Source organism: Etheostoma spectabile, chromosome 5, assembly GCF_008692095.1.
Source record: "Etheostoma spectabile isolate EspeVRDwgs_2016 chromosome 5, UIUC_Espe_1.0, whole genome shotgun sequence".
Classification (NCBI taxonomy): domain Eukaryota; kingdom Metazoa; phylum Chordata; class Actinopteri; order Perciformes; family Percidae; genus Etheostoma; species Etheostoma spectabile.
In genome coordinates this window covers 7,250,057-7,263,877 of record NC_045737.1, presented here as the reverse complement: position 1 = coordinate 7,263,877, position 13,821 = coordinate 7,250,057, and the positions used below count along the sequence as shown (strand labels likewise).

At 41.8% G+C, this 13,821-nt stretch overlaps 1 protein-coding gene across 7 annotated transcripts in view; it reads right to left on the bottom strand.

Annotated features, from left to right (window-relative positions):
- Positions 1-13,821, bottom strand: part of LOC116690286 (membrane-associated phosphatidylinositol transfer protein 2) — a 44,568-nt gene that overhangs the window by 16,349 nt on the left and 14,398 nt on the right. For 6 of the 7 annotated variants that reach the window (XM_032517113.1, XM_032517117.1, XM_032517116.1 and 3 more), the window contains exons 2-6: positions 8,558-8,802; positions 3,672-3,886; positions 2,878-2,999; positions 2,015-2,248; positions 1,551-1,886 (exon numbers count right to left, since the gene is read on the bottom strand). In XM_032517113.1, the coding sequence (XP_032373004.1) occupies positions 1,551-1,886; positions 2,015-2,248; positions 2,878-2,999; positions 3,672-3,886; positions 8,558-8,635 (985 nt within the window). In that variant the 5' untranslated portion in view covers positions 8,636-8,802. Of the gene's footprint in view, positions 1-1,550; positions 1,887-2,014; positions 2,249-2,877; positions 3,000-3,671; positions 3,887-8,557; positions 8,803-9,117; positions 9,308-13,821 lie in introns of those variants that run through there. The other variant, XM_032517114.1, reaches the window with a different exon arrangement.

Sequence of the window (13,821 nt, the reverse complement as noted above, 5' to 3'; positions counted from 1 at the left end):
AAAGTTCCTCAAGGCGAAGAAGATCAAGATGCTCCAGGATTGGCCGGCCCAGTCACCAGACATGAACATCATTGAGCATGTGGGGTAGGATGAAAGAGGAAGCATGGAAGACCAGACCAAAGAATATTGATGAACTCTGAGAGCATGTCAAGACTGCTTTCCTAGCTATTCCTGATGACTTCATCAATACATTGTATGAATCCTTGCCAAACCGCATGGATGCAGTCCTTCAAGCTCATGGAAGTCATACAAGATATTACATTTGGATCTCACAGCACCGCTATTTAATTTGCTGACATATTTTAGTATTTGCAGTAAATTTGTTCAATTTCTGTATAGGCAACAACACTTTTGTCTTGCCAAAATTTGACCTTTCTGTCTTGTTTAAATAATAAATCTTTTTTAATGAAACTAATTTATTTCAGTGCATTGAACATTATTTGGGAGGGTCTTAGCTTTTCATATGAGCTATTTCTTACACCAATTGATTAATTAAAAGTCAGGTTAATAGCAGGTGTTTCTACAAAATAGATAAGCGACAAGACTTTTGTCAGGGACTGTACTGTCTTTTGAAAGATATGAAAGAATTAGCCATACTGATGTCAATTCCCTTGTCTTAAGGAGTCAGATCTTCTGAGTATCAAACACCTGAAAAGGGTGGCTGTAAAAGATTTTAGTAGGCTTCTTCACTAAAAACTGTTTCTGGGTTGATAGTAGTCAATTTTTTAATCTAGCCATTAAGGTACTTCCTGTGGCGCATTGAGTTTTGAGGCAATCTGTTCTTCATAGGAATCCATTGTAAGCCATATTAGTTAAACCACCAGCAGTTCTTAACACAAAGCAGTAACTTTTAACAGCAACCTTTCCGGTTTACAGGGGGGTGAGTGTTTACTACTCAAAATAGTAATTTTGGGAGGATTAGCACTTTACTAAAAAAATAAGGCTTAAAAGATACAGTATAATATGTTACCAACTTCCTTAAAAACAACGTATAGACGAATACCAAAAGTAATCCCTCTCAATAATCAGTTATGACCCACTAGAAGTGTGTGGTGGTGTCTATCTGCAGAGACCTTGCCCTCTTCTCTTTCCTTATTTCTCTGTGTGCTGGATGTTAACCGGCGTCAGCACAGAGCATTTGTCCCCCATGTGGGTGTGTGGGTTGTGCAGCCTATTCTCATTTCCAACTGCTGCTTTGCCCTTTAGCGCCTCATATCAACGCACAAGTTTACCTGACACACACTGTGGCGCCATCCGGCAAAGGGATGTGTGTGTGTGTGTGTGTGTGTGTGTTAATTTGTGCTTTAGAACATAACTGCTGCAAGACAATGAGAAAAACTTATTTCTCTGATTCACGCTTTCGTACAGTGCTTCCTCTCTTCATACACTCACTCATAAGCTCGCTCAACCACTGCTGCGCTCTCTCTCTCTCTCTCTCTCTCTCTTCTCTCTGGCCGTTGAGCCAAGGAGAAGTGGCCTACTTTGAACCGAGTGTTTACAAAACAGTAGCAGTGGTAGCAGTAGCTACCAGCAGTAGTAGTGCTCCTCACCTCCTCTCTTGGATGAGTGGGAGGATCGGGATGAAGTGGACCACTGCTTGGTGAGTACACCTCGTGGCTGGAGAGTCTCTCCTCCTGAGCGAACAACCACCTCCTCAGCTTCAATGGAGCTGATCGCTTCTTTAACCTCCTGGTGTTTGTCCGGAGACGGAGCACCTCCGTTGGCTTCGGTGGCCTCCTCTGCCTGACTGAACTGGGCCATCTTTGTGGCCAGGGCCAGCTGGGTTTCCAGTTCCAGCTGCCGGATGTCCTCCATGGTCAGACCGTACCATTCATCCTGCCAGCACCAGGCCTGCCGGTGGGCACGCACCATCACCTTTCTCAGTCCTAGGGAGAAACAATTATAAGGTTTCTACATTTAGATGTGAATAAGATAAGATTCCTGTCAAAATACGGTGTTAGTAGAACTAACGAATACTACATCAAATAAAAGACATCTGTGACTCCATGCTCACCAACATCATGGATGAAGCGTTCAATCTTAGACTGCATGCCCCAGTAACGAAACTCCACCTTGCAGAGTTTGTAGGCACACATGATGGGGGTCTTCCCTGGGTCATTTTTGTACTCTTCTATCCAGTCGTCCTGCAGAGGACCCCTCTGGGTCTTGGCTGACTTGTAAAGCCGTGTGTCCTCCTCTGCTTTGTACTCATGCGGGGGGATGGGATCTGTCACAATGTCGATTGGGTCTGCCAAAGACCAGAAAGCAATGAATAATAGAGCCAGGAATTTTTTATATATTGTATGAATTAACATCTTCTGTGTCTTCAATATCATACATTAATACAAACGGACATAAGTGGTTGGGGTAGTAGAACTTCTGGACTTGTGTTCAAAGGCTTTAAATTCTTTTAATAGCTGAATTTCAGATTGACATACTTACTTGACTTATTCATCAAAATGATTACAATCAATGTTGTAACCTGGTCACTGTATCTCCACAGCGCTGTAGAGTACTGCGTGCCCTAAACGGTCACTTTGTTTCTGAGCAGCTTCATTTTCATTGGGCATGCTACCAAACAGTAAAAAAAACATAAGCAGTACCACTAAATTGCCACAAGTGGGCCTCACCTACTCTGTTTGAGACACAAGAGGACCAATATCAAGACACCATTAGACTAACCTACTAATACTGTCACCTTAAATAACAATTGCAAAAAAAAAATGTCTTTACGTGCTTTGTTGGATCTCTAATAGAGTAAGCTATGCTGTATTAGAGTGTGTTGGACTTTAAGAGTTAAAGTAGCCTGATACACATTAATTAATATTTAACTTTCTGTTGTTGTAATGGGTCAGGATCAATACCAAACTGTCTTACCAATAGTCCTCTGCCTCTTCTCTGCTGCAGACATGTTGAAGACATCTGCTTGATTGCCCGTGTCAGATTTATAGTAGGTCTCAATGTCAATGGAGAACTTCTCAACAAAGGGGCAGGTGTATCTGAAGAAAAAGAGGCAACACAATCAATGGAACGGAACAAATGTCCAAATAAAACTAGACTGCATTATGGGTTGGCCTCTGCCTTTATTAAGAGACTTAGTTCTCAACTCAATGGCTCATCATCTACTATTTTATTAAGAGTGAGAACACCCTATCACTGCTGAGGATAGGAAACGTGTGAGCCATACCCACCTGTTGCATCTGAGGTGTCTGCAGCAAAGCTGTCAATGGTTGAAAAGATGTCAACAGGCACTTGCAGCCTAGCAATAGCCTGACAATATAGTCAAGAGCACATCTCTGATTGTCAGGCCCCACACAGACAAACACACCCTGCTCTGAAGTTTTTCTTTTCTCTTGGCTTTTATTGAGGGACAGCAGCTAAAAGAGAACTTCAAACTAGGCAAGATCACACTCAACATGCATCACATTTACTATGTATAATAAACTGAATATAAAAAGGGTTTGAATTATTAACCCCTAAACAGGTGGGGGGAGGAACTGTGTGGAACTTTAACTGTGTGTACACCTACCCGCTGCAGAAGTTAGATACGCAGGCACAGAGCATTTCTTTTATTAAAATAACAATGTAGTTTTGTGCAGCCTTGGCAGAGTTGTATGCGCGCTCACTCCTGCTCTGAAGGGGTGTGGAGGTGGCCTTCCTACAAACCTCACCTGGTGCGGGTGTAAGGGTAGGCGTTCCAGGACTCCTCTTCAACCCTCAGTGCGGCTTTGGGCAGGATGGAGCGGAACCAGCTGGGAATGTGCATGCCAATATGGTAAACCTTGTGGGTGTACTGGCCCGTCCCACCCGGTCCATCTGTGTAGGGCTTATTCTCTAGAATCTCCACCCCACTACCTTCACCACAGCTCTCTTCTCTGCTCTTTTTCTGTAAGAAGAATAATGAAATGAAGTTAAATTGAATTGGCAAGTTGTCCATATTTTCATAATAATAGTAGTATAGTGTAAAGGGAATGTTACATATCCAAAATTGATTATAAATTTACCCTTGACAACCCTTACCCTTGTAAACAAATGTTTAACAAAGAAACAAACAAATGAATGGATAAGGTGCCTTTTGGAAATAAGAATCTGACACAAGATGAGAAACACACCAAAATTATTAGCTTCCTAAAAGCTACGTCACCTCTGAGTTGCAAATCAGGAAGCCCAAGAAACCAGCTCACAGAGCCACACCTTTCCCATATTTACATTCCAGGTACACACAGGAAGCGAGGCTGGGTGGAGCCTGAAGATGCAGTTGAGTAGACTTACAGCTAGGTGACTTTAAAGCTTCACATACTGGAATGTGTGGCATGGCAAGAGAAGATCTGTTATTGTTATGAAATCTGTCAAACTGGAAATGTTGACAGCAGAGCATAATCCAAGTGCGGATGATATTACAAATACATGGAGCAAAGAGCAAGGATCATAAATGTCAGAGATTACTGACATGTCATCTTTTTCTTTCTCTTATCAGCAGCTGTCCAGTCTTTCCACATAACATAGTGTGTTCAACACACTATTTAGTGCAGCACTGGGATAATAGGGAGACAGATTCTCCAGTCATCCAGTGGGGAGAGGCGATGGAGGCGAGGCAGTGAGTCAACGGAGTGGGGAGGAGGAAGCCATGAGGCGTCCAGCACTCCGGACCTCATTACCTCTGACAGGTCCTTCATTAGCCACCAGCTCTGCTCTCAACAGCCCAGACACAGCTCCAAAGACACAGCACAGACGCTACAGCACCGTCACACTGGCCGTACACACAGCCAGTACATGCGACAGGAACCCCAGTGTTAAAACCTAGTTTAATAAATTATGTTTGCATAACTATTTACATAATATGTAAACATGTATTGTACGCATCCAAAACCCAATCAAAACGTGTGCAGCTGTAGAAGTAGGCACATGTAGACAGATTTAGGAATTTAATTGTGTTAAGTCCTGTTAACACACAATTATCTTCCTACATACACAGAGCAAAATAAGTTGGCTTTTCAAGTGAACTGATCACAATTAGATCAGTGCATTATCTTGAGCGTTATATTTGGAAAGATATATTGCGGTTGAGTTTTCCAAATGTAATTATTTTTTTCTTTGTGTACAGACAGCTCCAAATGTTGGCAAACTACGTCTGGATGTTAAGTCAGCAATCTAGTTAAAAGTAACAAAAATAAGTTTTTATTGTGTTTAGCAGGAGACTGTCTCTTTAATTAGGTTGCTGACAGGTGACAACAGCACTTTGTATCCCTTATGGAGCAACGGCTGATTCTCTTAAATTCAGCAGAGGAAAGATTATAAAACATTATCCAGGGCTTAGCCGTTCCCTGAGGGAAAAAAGGGAAATGAGGGAGTAGATAACATGCAACGTTAATTTAAATGAACAGTAAATGTAACGTTAGATTCCTAATGACAACAGTGTGCTCTGTTCATTTGTGTACAGATGTAAACCGTACCTGTGGGGGAACAGAAATATAGAAATAGTTTTCAAAAGTCTCTGGAAGTGTGTCGACTGTCTCCATAGTGGCGGGAGGGGGGCTCTCATGCACATCGTTCTTCTATAAAATCCTTTTTGGCTTAGTACACAAATTGCCGCTGAGTTGTGAGTTCAAGTCCTGCCCTTACACCTCCCTAAAAATCTCTCTCGCGCACACCCACCATTTTTTAGCCACCAAACCTGTATAAATAAAAGTTATCACCTTGCAAGCCTACTGTCTGTGTTTAGATCTGACTGCTCTAACAGGATGGTAGTCACATCCTGGTTTTTTCCTCTTGCCATCAAGTCAGTGAGGCATGTTTCCTGTTTGAGATGCTTCTTTTCACTCCGCTCCACAGATACATATGCTTAGTCAGAACATGACACGGATGTGTGCCGAATGAATGAGACTCAGCGAGATCTTCTCATATTTAATTTCTTACACATTCAGCGTTTGCTTTGTGCATCACTGCAAATCCCTGTGCCGTGATACTGAATTTACAACTAGCTATGGAATAAGAAGGCCAAGTTGCAGGGCAAAGTAAAGGAAGTGAGAGGAGAGATGGGTTGGGGCATCACCAGCTGAGGTGCAGATATGGCCAGGCTGTCCTAAGGCCCGGACTTCATCTATGCTGGTTTGCAGGCAGGCAGGCCTACATGCTGCAGTTGCCCTGGTAACATAGCAATGAAGCAAGGCTGAGCAAAATACACTCTCCTCAGAATACAGCACACTCTCTCTCTTTTCCTTCCACCCCATCACTCATTTCTTCCCCTCCCTACTTCACAAACTCTTTTTATCCTCCATTTCCTCTTTTCATTCACTCCCTCTCTCGAACATAACCTGACCACCGGCACGCTGCTGATGTCATGGTTTCCATAGTGACAGAAGCCTCACAGCAACAAGGCTGTGCAGAGAGGGTTAGGTCAGGGGGAAAGGTAACTATGGGTCACTTGTTTTTTGCTTGAGAATGCACTTCTGAATGGCTTCGTTCATGATTAAGACTCTGTATAAACCTTGCACATGTGTAATGTCTTTGCACAATGTCCTGTCCGATAAAATCTAACACAGGGTATGCAGAAGAGCTGGGAGTGAAGCAGGTCAAAACTAATACGGTTGTTATGTATTTCACATCATTAATAACACTCACACACAGTACCCTGTTTAATACAGCTAATTTGCCAAAGAAATGATTAAGTGTGAAACGTCTTGAAACGTCTGCTTGCTTTGGGGTATGACCACTGAGTCATGTTCCCGGCCATCCACAGCTCAACTGGATTACCTGTCTGTTTGGTACACCGGGCAAGGATATGAAGAAGAGCAACAGACAAGTTTTTTCTACTGAGAAGTTGTGTTGATATTTTTTATAGAACAACATACTCTTTTGGACAAAAATGTTTTCATAGTACAGAAAAGAAGGAGAGACCCTCTCAGGACATACAGGTGGATGAAGCGGTGTTGTAGTGTAGTTACTAGGGCTGCACAATTAACGCAATATGATCTCACGCAATACCAAAATCACAGGGGGGCGCAATATTTGTTAAAGGCAAAATATAAATAAGTATTGTGGTGCTGCAGAGATGTTCTGGGCCTACAAATTGTATCCCAAGACTAAAAAAAAAAAAATCTTTGTTTGGTACAGATTCTTGCCAAAAAGAAAACAAAACAAAAAAAAACACACTATATGACTATAATACATTTGTATTTGTGTTTCAATGAAAATGAGAATGATAATCAAAAATTGATCGTTCCCTCCAATATTGTGAATCATACCGCAATTGCAATATCAGTCAAAATAATGTCATTTTGACATTTTCCTCATATCGTGCATTCCTAATCGTTACACCAGTGGGTGGATATTTATTTTAGACTTTGTCAACACAAACACCAATTATTTGGTGTGTAACATTAACAGTTGGAAAAAGTCAACAGCTTGAAGGCATGCTGTTCCTTAAACAAGGTCTCAATGTTTAACTTCTTCAATGGAGCTGCTCCCTGGTTGTAGTAAAGCATTGCAGCTCCCATGTATGATCACCTACCTCAAATAAATGTGAAGAGCAGCTAGGTAACACTTAGATAGATAACGATACTTGATATGTTGTTTGTATTGTGCTGTAAAGGGAAGATCACATAAACCCACTGATTAACTAATTTCACTTGACACTACACTGTGAATATTTCCCACATTTCTCATGAATCTTCTTTTCTGATGAAAGCACTCATTCGTTGATATAACCTCCACATTATAGGATCCCTGAAGAAGCAAGACACACTGAACCCAGCAAAATGACTCAACCAGGTCAACAGACCTAGAACTTGAACCTGCTCTTCGACAAAAGGTAAAACCACTTGTGATACACATTAAATAACTAAGTCCCAAGATCAGCATTTTCCTCAAATGATACAAACTGAAAAATGCCCAAATGTATCAAAAACATGTCTAAGCAATTGGAACTTAATTCAAAATTGTTACCACAGTCCGAGACATTGTGATTGCTCACCATGCCTCTCCAGTGTACTGCAGCACGAAGTACACCTGGCATTACCACTGGATTAAATAAATCTTCCTTTATGTACAAGACATATGAAGAGAAAATATGTTGCCACACATGACAGGTAAAGCTGTATAAATTAGCCATTCCTGCTTGGTGCTGTAAACCTTAAAGTTCTTACACTGACCCCCAGTCTCCAGCTAAGGGCCTGGTTATACAGATGAAACTGTCTGACACAGACAAAGCGGTATGTCCATCTCCATTGTGGCATAGGTGTGTGTGCACTGAGTTTTCAGTGAAAGCAATGTGCCCATACACTCCTTCTGACGAAACATGCAGTCTATGACGAATGGAAACAGCCAGCTTCAGAGTTTAAATTGGATAATCTATCAGCACACAAGCTCTCTTTGTTTCATTACTCCACTGACATCAGAACGTGTGACCAATCATTTCATAATTGGGCACACTACAATCACACTCAGTGTTCATTTTTCTCCTCTCTGCCAGCTTTCTTTTGGTCTCCTGGTTTCTGCACCACTTGGCTGTTTTTACGGCCAGGTGTGTGTGGGTGAGAATTTGGTGTTGTGACCTCACCTGGATCATATAGAGCTGGGCAATGCGGTACTCCTCCACACTCATGGGCATGGGGATGCGGTACTCCTTGATAAGCATGGTGAATCTTGGAGGATGGGGAGAAGATTGACAAGGGAAGGGGGGGAAGTGGGGAAGGGGAGAGGGAAAGGAGGGGGAGAGGGGACACAAGTGACTTGGGGGGGGGGGGGGGGGGGGTTCTATATGTAACTTATCAAATCACCAGCTGAAGTCCACATTGATGGTTCCTGTGGGGAAAGAAACAAAAAAAAGCATGAGGTACGTAAGCTGTGAATGAATTTGAAAATAAATACCTACAAGGCAGTCAGTAGTAGAGTCAAAACATGCCGTTAACCCTGATCAGATTTCTAGATCTCCAAAAAAGTTAATGGTTCCTCAAATGGGTCTTCCTCCAAAGTTCCCCACTCAAAAGCAGAAACCAGCTTCAATCAGCAACAAAAAATATTCATCTAAAGCAAAAGATAACAGTAGCATGCAGACAAATTTCGGAAGCTGCAAGATTCCTCTAGGACAAAGCACAAAGACTCATTCTCGTGGCTCACACGCAGATGAAGAGGAGAGGAGAGCCGGCGTGTGATTCAGGACATAGGCTTTATGTAGTTCCTGTATGTCTAGTCCAAGCCCTGGCACTAAGGACGAGCATCAGCCTTGTGTCTCCATCCAGCGTCTCACATTTGGGGTTTTCCAGGATAAACTTCTCTTCTTATACACAGGCCACGTCTTAGTGTGTGTGTGTGTCACGGAGAGCACCCATGCCCTTCAGCACCGTCACATGGGGTGCTCACTAAGCATAAGAGGGATTACAGTCGAGTGGGGAGCATTGCACAACATTGTAAGAGCCTGTGCATGATTGAGGTTTTTACAAATAGCAGCCTTAGAATTACACAAAGCATTGTTTTCAAACCACTGGGCAGATACAGGTAGGTGTGGGCTATACATAACCAACGTGTGGGTGGTGTGAGTTGCAGAAGTCTGCTTTTGACTGCTAAGAGAAGAACAGCTCCAAAACCAAGCAGGTATTGCTGTCAGGTATTGCTGTCAGCTAAAACATTAGTCCTTGGAGCAGAAAACAATTACCACTATAGGCTGAATCCTAAAATGTTTTTCCATTCTTCTAAGTGCATAGGTAGCATTTTGGAAAGGAGTTTCACACCTGTTAATAATTCAGCAACACAGATTTAAGTCTAGTTAATGAAGATAGGGTTCAGTCTGTATTGAGAGATGGCTGGTGAAAGCACGGTGGACAGGATCTTGGTCACCATGCCGATGAAACTGTATTGTACTGTATATGTTTGATGGACGACAACAACACTGTCCTCGGACTGTCTGCATCTGGCTGCCCAAATGTGACTACAGAGCATTGCATAACCCCAATATTTGTTCTTTTCTGACCGATGGCAGCAACTGGACCTCGCTCTGGCAGCCAGCCATTCTGTCTAATCACACTAATCACACTAATATTCCCACTGCGTCACTTATCCAGTGAACAAAAGCTGGCTTTGGTGATGCTCCTGTTGTCTGCAAGGGCTCTGGTCCACCACCTATTTAGTGCTTGCCATCACAACTTACCCCTGAAGACACATTCACCTAATAAGCTTGCGGACGCATTGCCAGGACAAAGACGCAGGCTGTATAACTTCTCATGCTGGAGTAGGTGCTTACTAACAGACTAGGAGGTGTTCTGGTTAAAAGTGTGCAACATTATCTTTTATAAATTTTGCACCAGTGTTGGGCAAGTTCCTTTTAAAAAGTAATTAGTTACAGTTACTAGTTACTGCTTCCAAAAAGTAACTAAATTAGATACTCAGTTACAAATTATTAAAAGGAACTAGTTACTCCACTCCTCTTTAATGGAACTTAAAATACATGTACATGTTCAATTATTTATGATAAATCTGAATATTATAATGAAATGGACACTTAATACAATACATTAACAGAAACCATGTACACGCATCTAAACTATTTTAATGTTGCTGTGGGACAAAGTGAGCCTAGCCTCCAATCAAATGCCATGTATGTAGATATTATGTCTAGTGGATCGATGGAAATAACACAATAGAACTTTTGATATGTAACTGGGCAAAATTAAATAATGCTTGTTAAGCACTACAGCAAAAACAAATAACAAATATATACAGTTTTTGTAGTGCAAATAACGTAAGTGGCCTGATGTCTATACTTGTGCGCTGGTGTGTGTGTCAAGCCGGTGTGCGTGCGTGAATGCGTGCGTGCGTGTGTGATAGAGCTAGGGAAATGTGAGAGAGTGACAGTGATTAGTTAGAGAAGAGAGTAGGCACTCTAGAGTCATAGTGAGAGAAACAATTTTTTGTCAGCATTTATGCGCTTGTCTCGTGCACGGCCCACTAACCAAGGAAGAACAAAAAAAAGTCTTGACATTTGGCTCAGAGATCTAGTTGGTCTGATGAAGAAAAAAAAACAGCTTCAGTTATAGTAACGCGCCCCATTTTTTGGCAGTAACAGTATGGCGTATTAAGATGGGAAGAGTAATCAATTAGATTACTAGTTACTGAAAAAAATAACGCCGTTATTCCCATCATTCCTTTTCACATATTGTCTTTGCTCTACACAGAAGAACAACGCATTGAAAAAAGAAAAAAAAAATCAGTGCAGAAAGCCAAGTTTTGCTCAAAATAACTGCACTCTTGGGAAAGAATGGGATAGAACTAGGCTATCCTGGAGAGGCCCAGAGGAAAGCCTGCAGCTCAGAAGCCAGAGAGGCCTCTAGATGTTAGTGCCAGGCTTTAGAGGTGAAGGTCACAGGGCTCATTCTGGTTGATCGTGTTGATGATAAACAGCTTTCACAATCTACTTGAAGCCTTGTTCAACAATGTGGCAACAGTTTGAATGTGGGTTGCAACTGATGCTGCAACAAATTTCCGAGTGTTTCTGAGAATGCTAGATGTGACAGTTGAAGCAATTTGGAAGTCATTCAGTGTGACACAGTAAGACAGATTCTTTTACTGTCTGATTATCTGCCGAAGAATGACCACTGTGTGACTGTGAATCAAAGTCCAGCCAGCTGCCACCAACTGGCAACCCACATACAAGGAAGTGGCACAAGGTATGTAAAGAGAAACAAACAGAGAGAGAGAGAGAGAGAGAGAGAGAGAGAGAAGAGAGGAAGAGGGGGAGAAGAGAAAGCAAGAGGAGAGAACAAAGAGGGAGCATACGAGGATCATACGTCCACTTTGCTCCCTCCAGCAGGGTGTATTAGTAACCTGGGGTGATGATGAGGTACTGTGATTTGTAGTAATGCTGATGCATGTGAATTATTTGTCCAATGGCCGAGCAGAATTATGAGTTTTACTTTTTGTTAGCGCTGCAACTTACTTTTATCTTCATCATGAAGAATATCATCTGTTGATACTCGAGCCACTGATCAAGTAATTGTTACAGCCATACAATTTGCTTTTGTTTATAGAATTATTTTGTAGCAAATATTTTTTCTAAATCTTGATAAATAACTTGTGATTGTTTTAATTTTCCTTTTTATATAACAATTTTATTTCAGTTTAAACAAAAACACGTTGTCTACATATACACGCGCACACGCACGCGCACGCGCAACGCCACACGCACACGCACACACACACACACACACACACACACACACACACACACACACACACACACACACACACACACAAGTGGAATATATTCATTTCAATTTGGTTGTCGATAATACAAAAATTTCTAATGCAGCTGGGACAAAAATGTCCCACATTTTAAACACATTTTATTCTGGCTCATGGGAGCAACAGCCAAAGATGGACACACCCAAACTTGCTCAACAAAAATGAGTTTGTTACATATTTTCACTGGGTTTATTAGTAGTTTGAAATTGTGATATGGCTCAGATTTGTTTGTAATACCTTCTATTTTAATGATACACTCCAGATTAATGATGCTTTTTGAATTAGCTGACTAAAAGAGTCAGCTCCACAAATATAAATGTCTCCTATACAGCAGTATTGCAGACACGGACCTATCCTAAAAAAACTCCCTGTCTCTCTGACTCTTTCCTTTTTGACTGCTGCAGATGCTGTGCACAGCATAGGACCTGTAATGATCCACCAGCAACCTCAGGAGAGTACTGGCACCATGCTTAACCCAGAAAAAAAGCCCTCTCACACACACAGTCTCAAAATAGCACAGTCCCAATAATCCTGGCATACGCAAGCAGAGTGCCTGACGTTGTTTGTTCAGAAAATATGCTCATTCCCTTCTAAAAATACAGTCTTTGGCCCCCTCTAGACAGTGACGCAATAGCAGCACACGCCACTGCACGGCTCTCATCACAAAGCAGCCTCCAATGTTCCTGTTCCAGTTTTGACAAAACTGAAGCTAACAATAGCTACAAGACACTTTCAGTAGGATTGTGTTTTATACTTCTACCCCCCACCACCACCGCTTTTTCAGCTTGTTAAACGTGTGGCCAGCTGTGGCAGGACCACACACCCTGAGGTGTATAACACTGCAACTACCTCATCTGAGACCCTCTCAGAAGGTGTGACAAATCACCAGAGGTACTAAATCCTCCAGGCAATGGTATAATTGTTTAAAACCACATAATTCACTTTTCAATCCATTTAAAAAACTGAATTGAAAAAGAATACTAAATTGAAGTCAAAGGGTATACAGAGGCACAGGTCTGGTAATTTATCATCTAGTGAAACCTTTCCAATAGCTTGATGCTTAATACCACAGGAGCCAAAGGGAGGTTGCCTGTAAACACAGCTACATGTGTGTGACTCCTAGAGCCGTCATAAACAAACATGCGCTCAAAGATGTGATATTGTACGGTCTGTTTGTGTGTCTCTTTGTATGTCTGGGAATTTAGCCCTTGTTTTCTTAGTTAGTCGTCCCCTTTCCTCTTTGCGCTCAATGTTTTAGTCCATGTGGTGCTACTCCCCTTCCATCTTAAGGACCACAATGGAAACAAGCCGTTGGGCTTAATTGTGTTTTTATCCTTTTAAAACACCTCTTGTTGATTGTTGTTCAATAATAAATAATAGTTAAAAAAAATTCAAAAAATTCAGAAGATGTGGACATGTCCCGGATAGCTCAGTTGGTAGAGCAGGCACCCATATATACATATTCATATACATATACATATATACATATATATATTTACTCCTTGACGCAGCAGGACCAGGTTCAACTCCAACCTGTGGCCCTTAGCTGCATGTCATTCCCCCTCTCTCTCCCCTTTCATGTCTTCA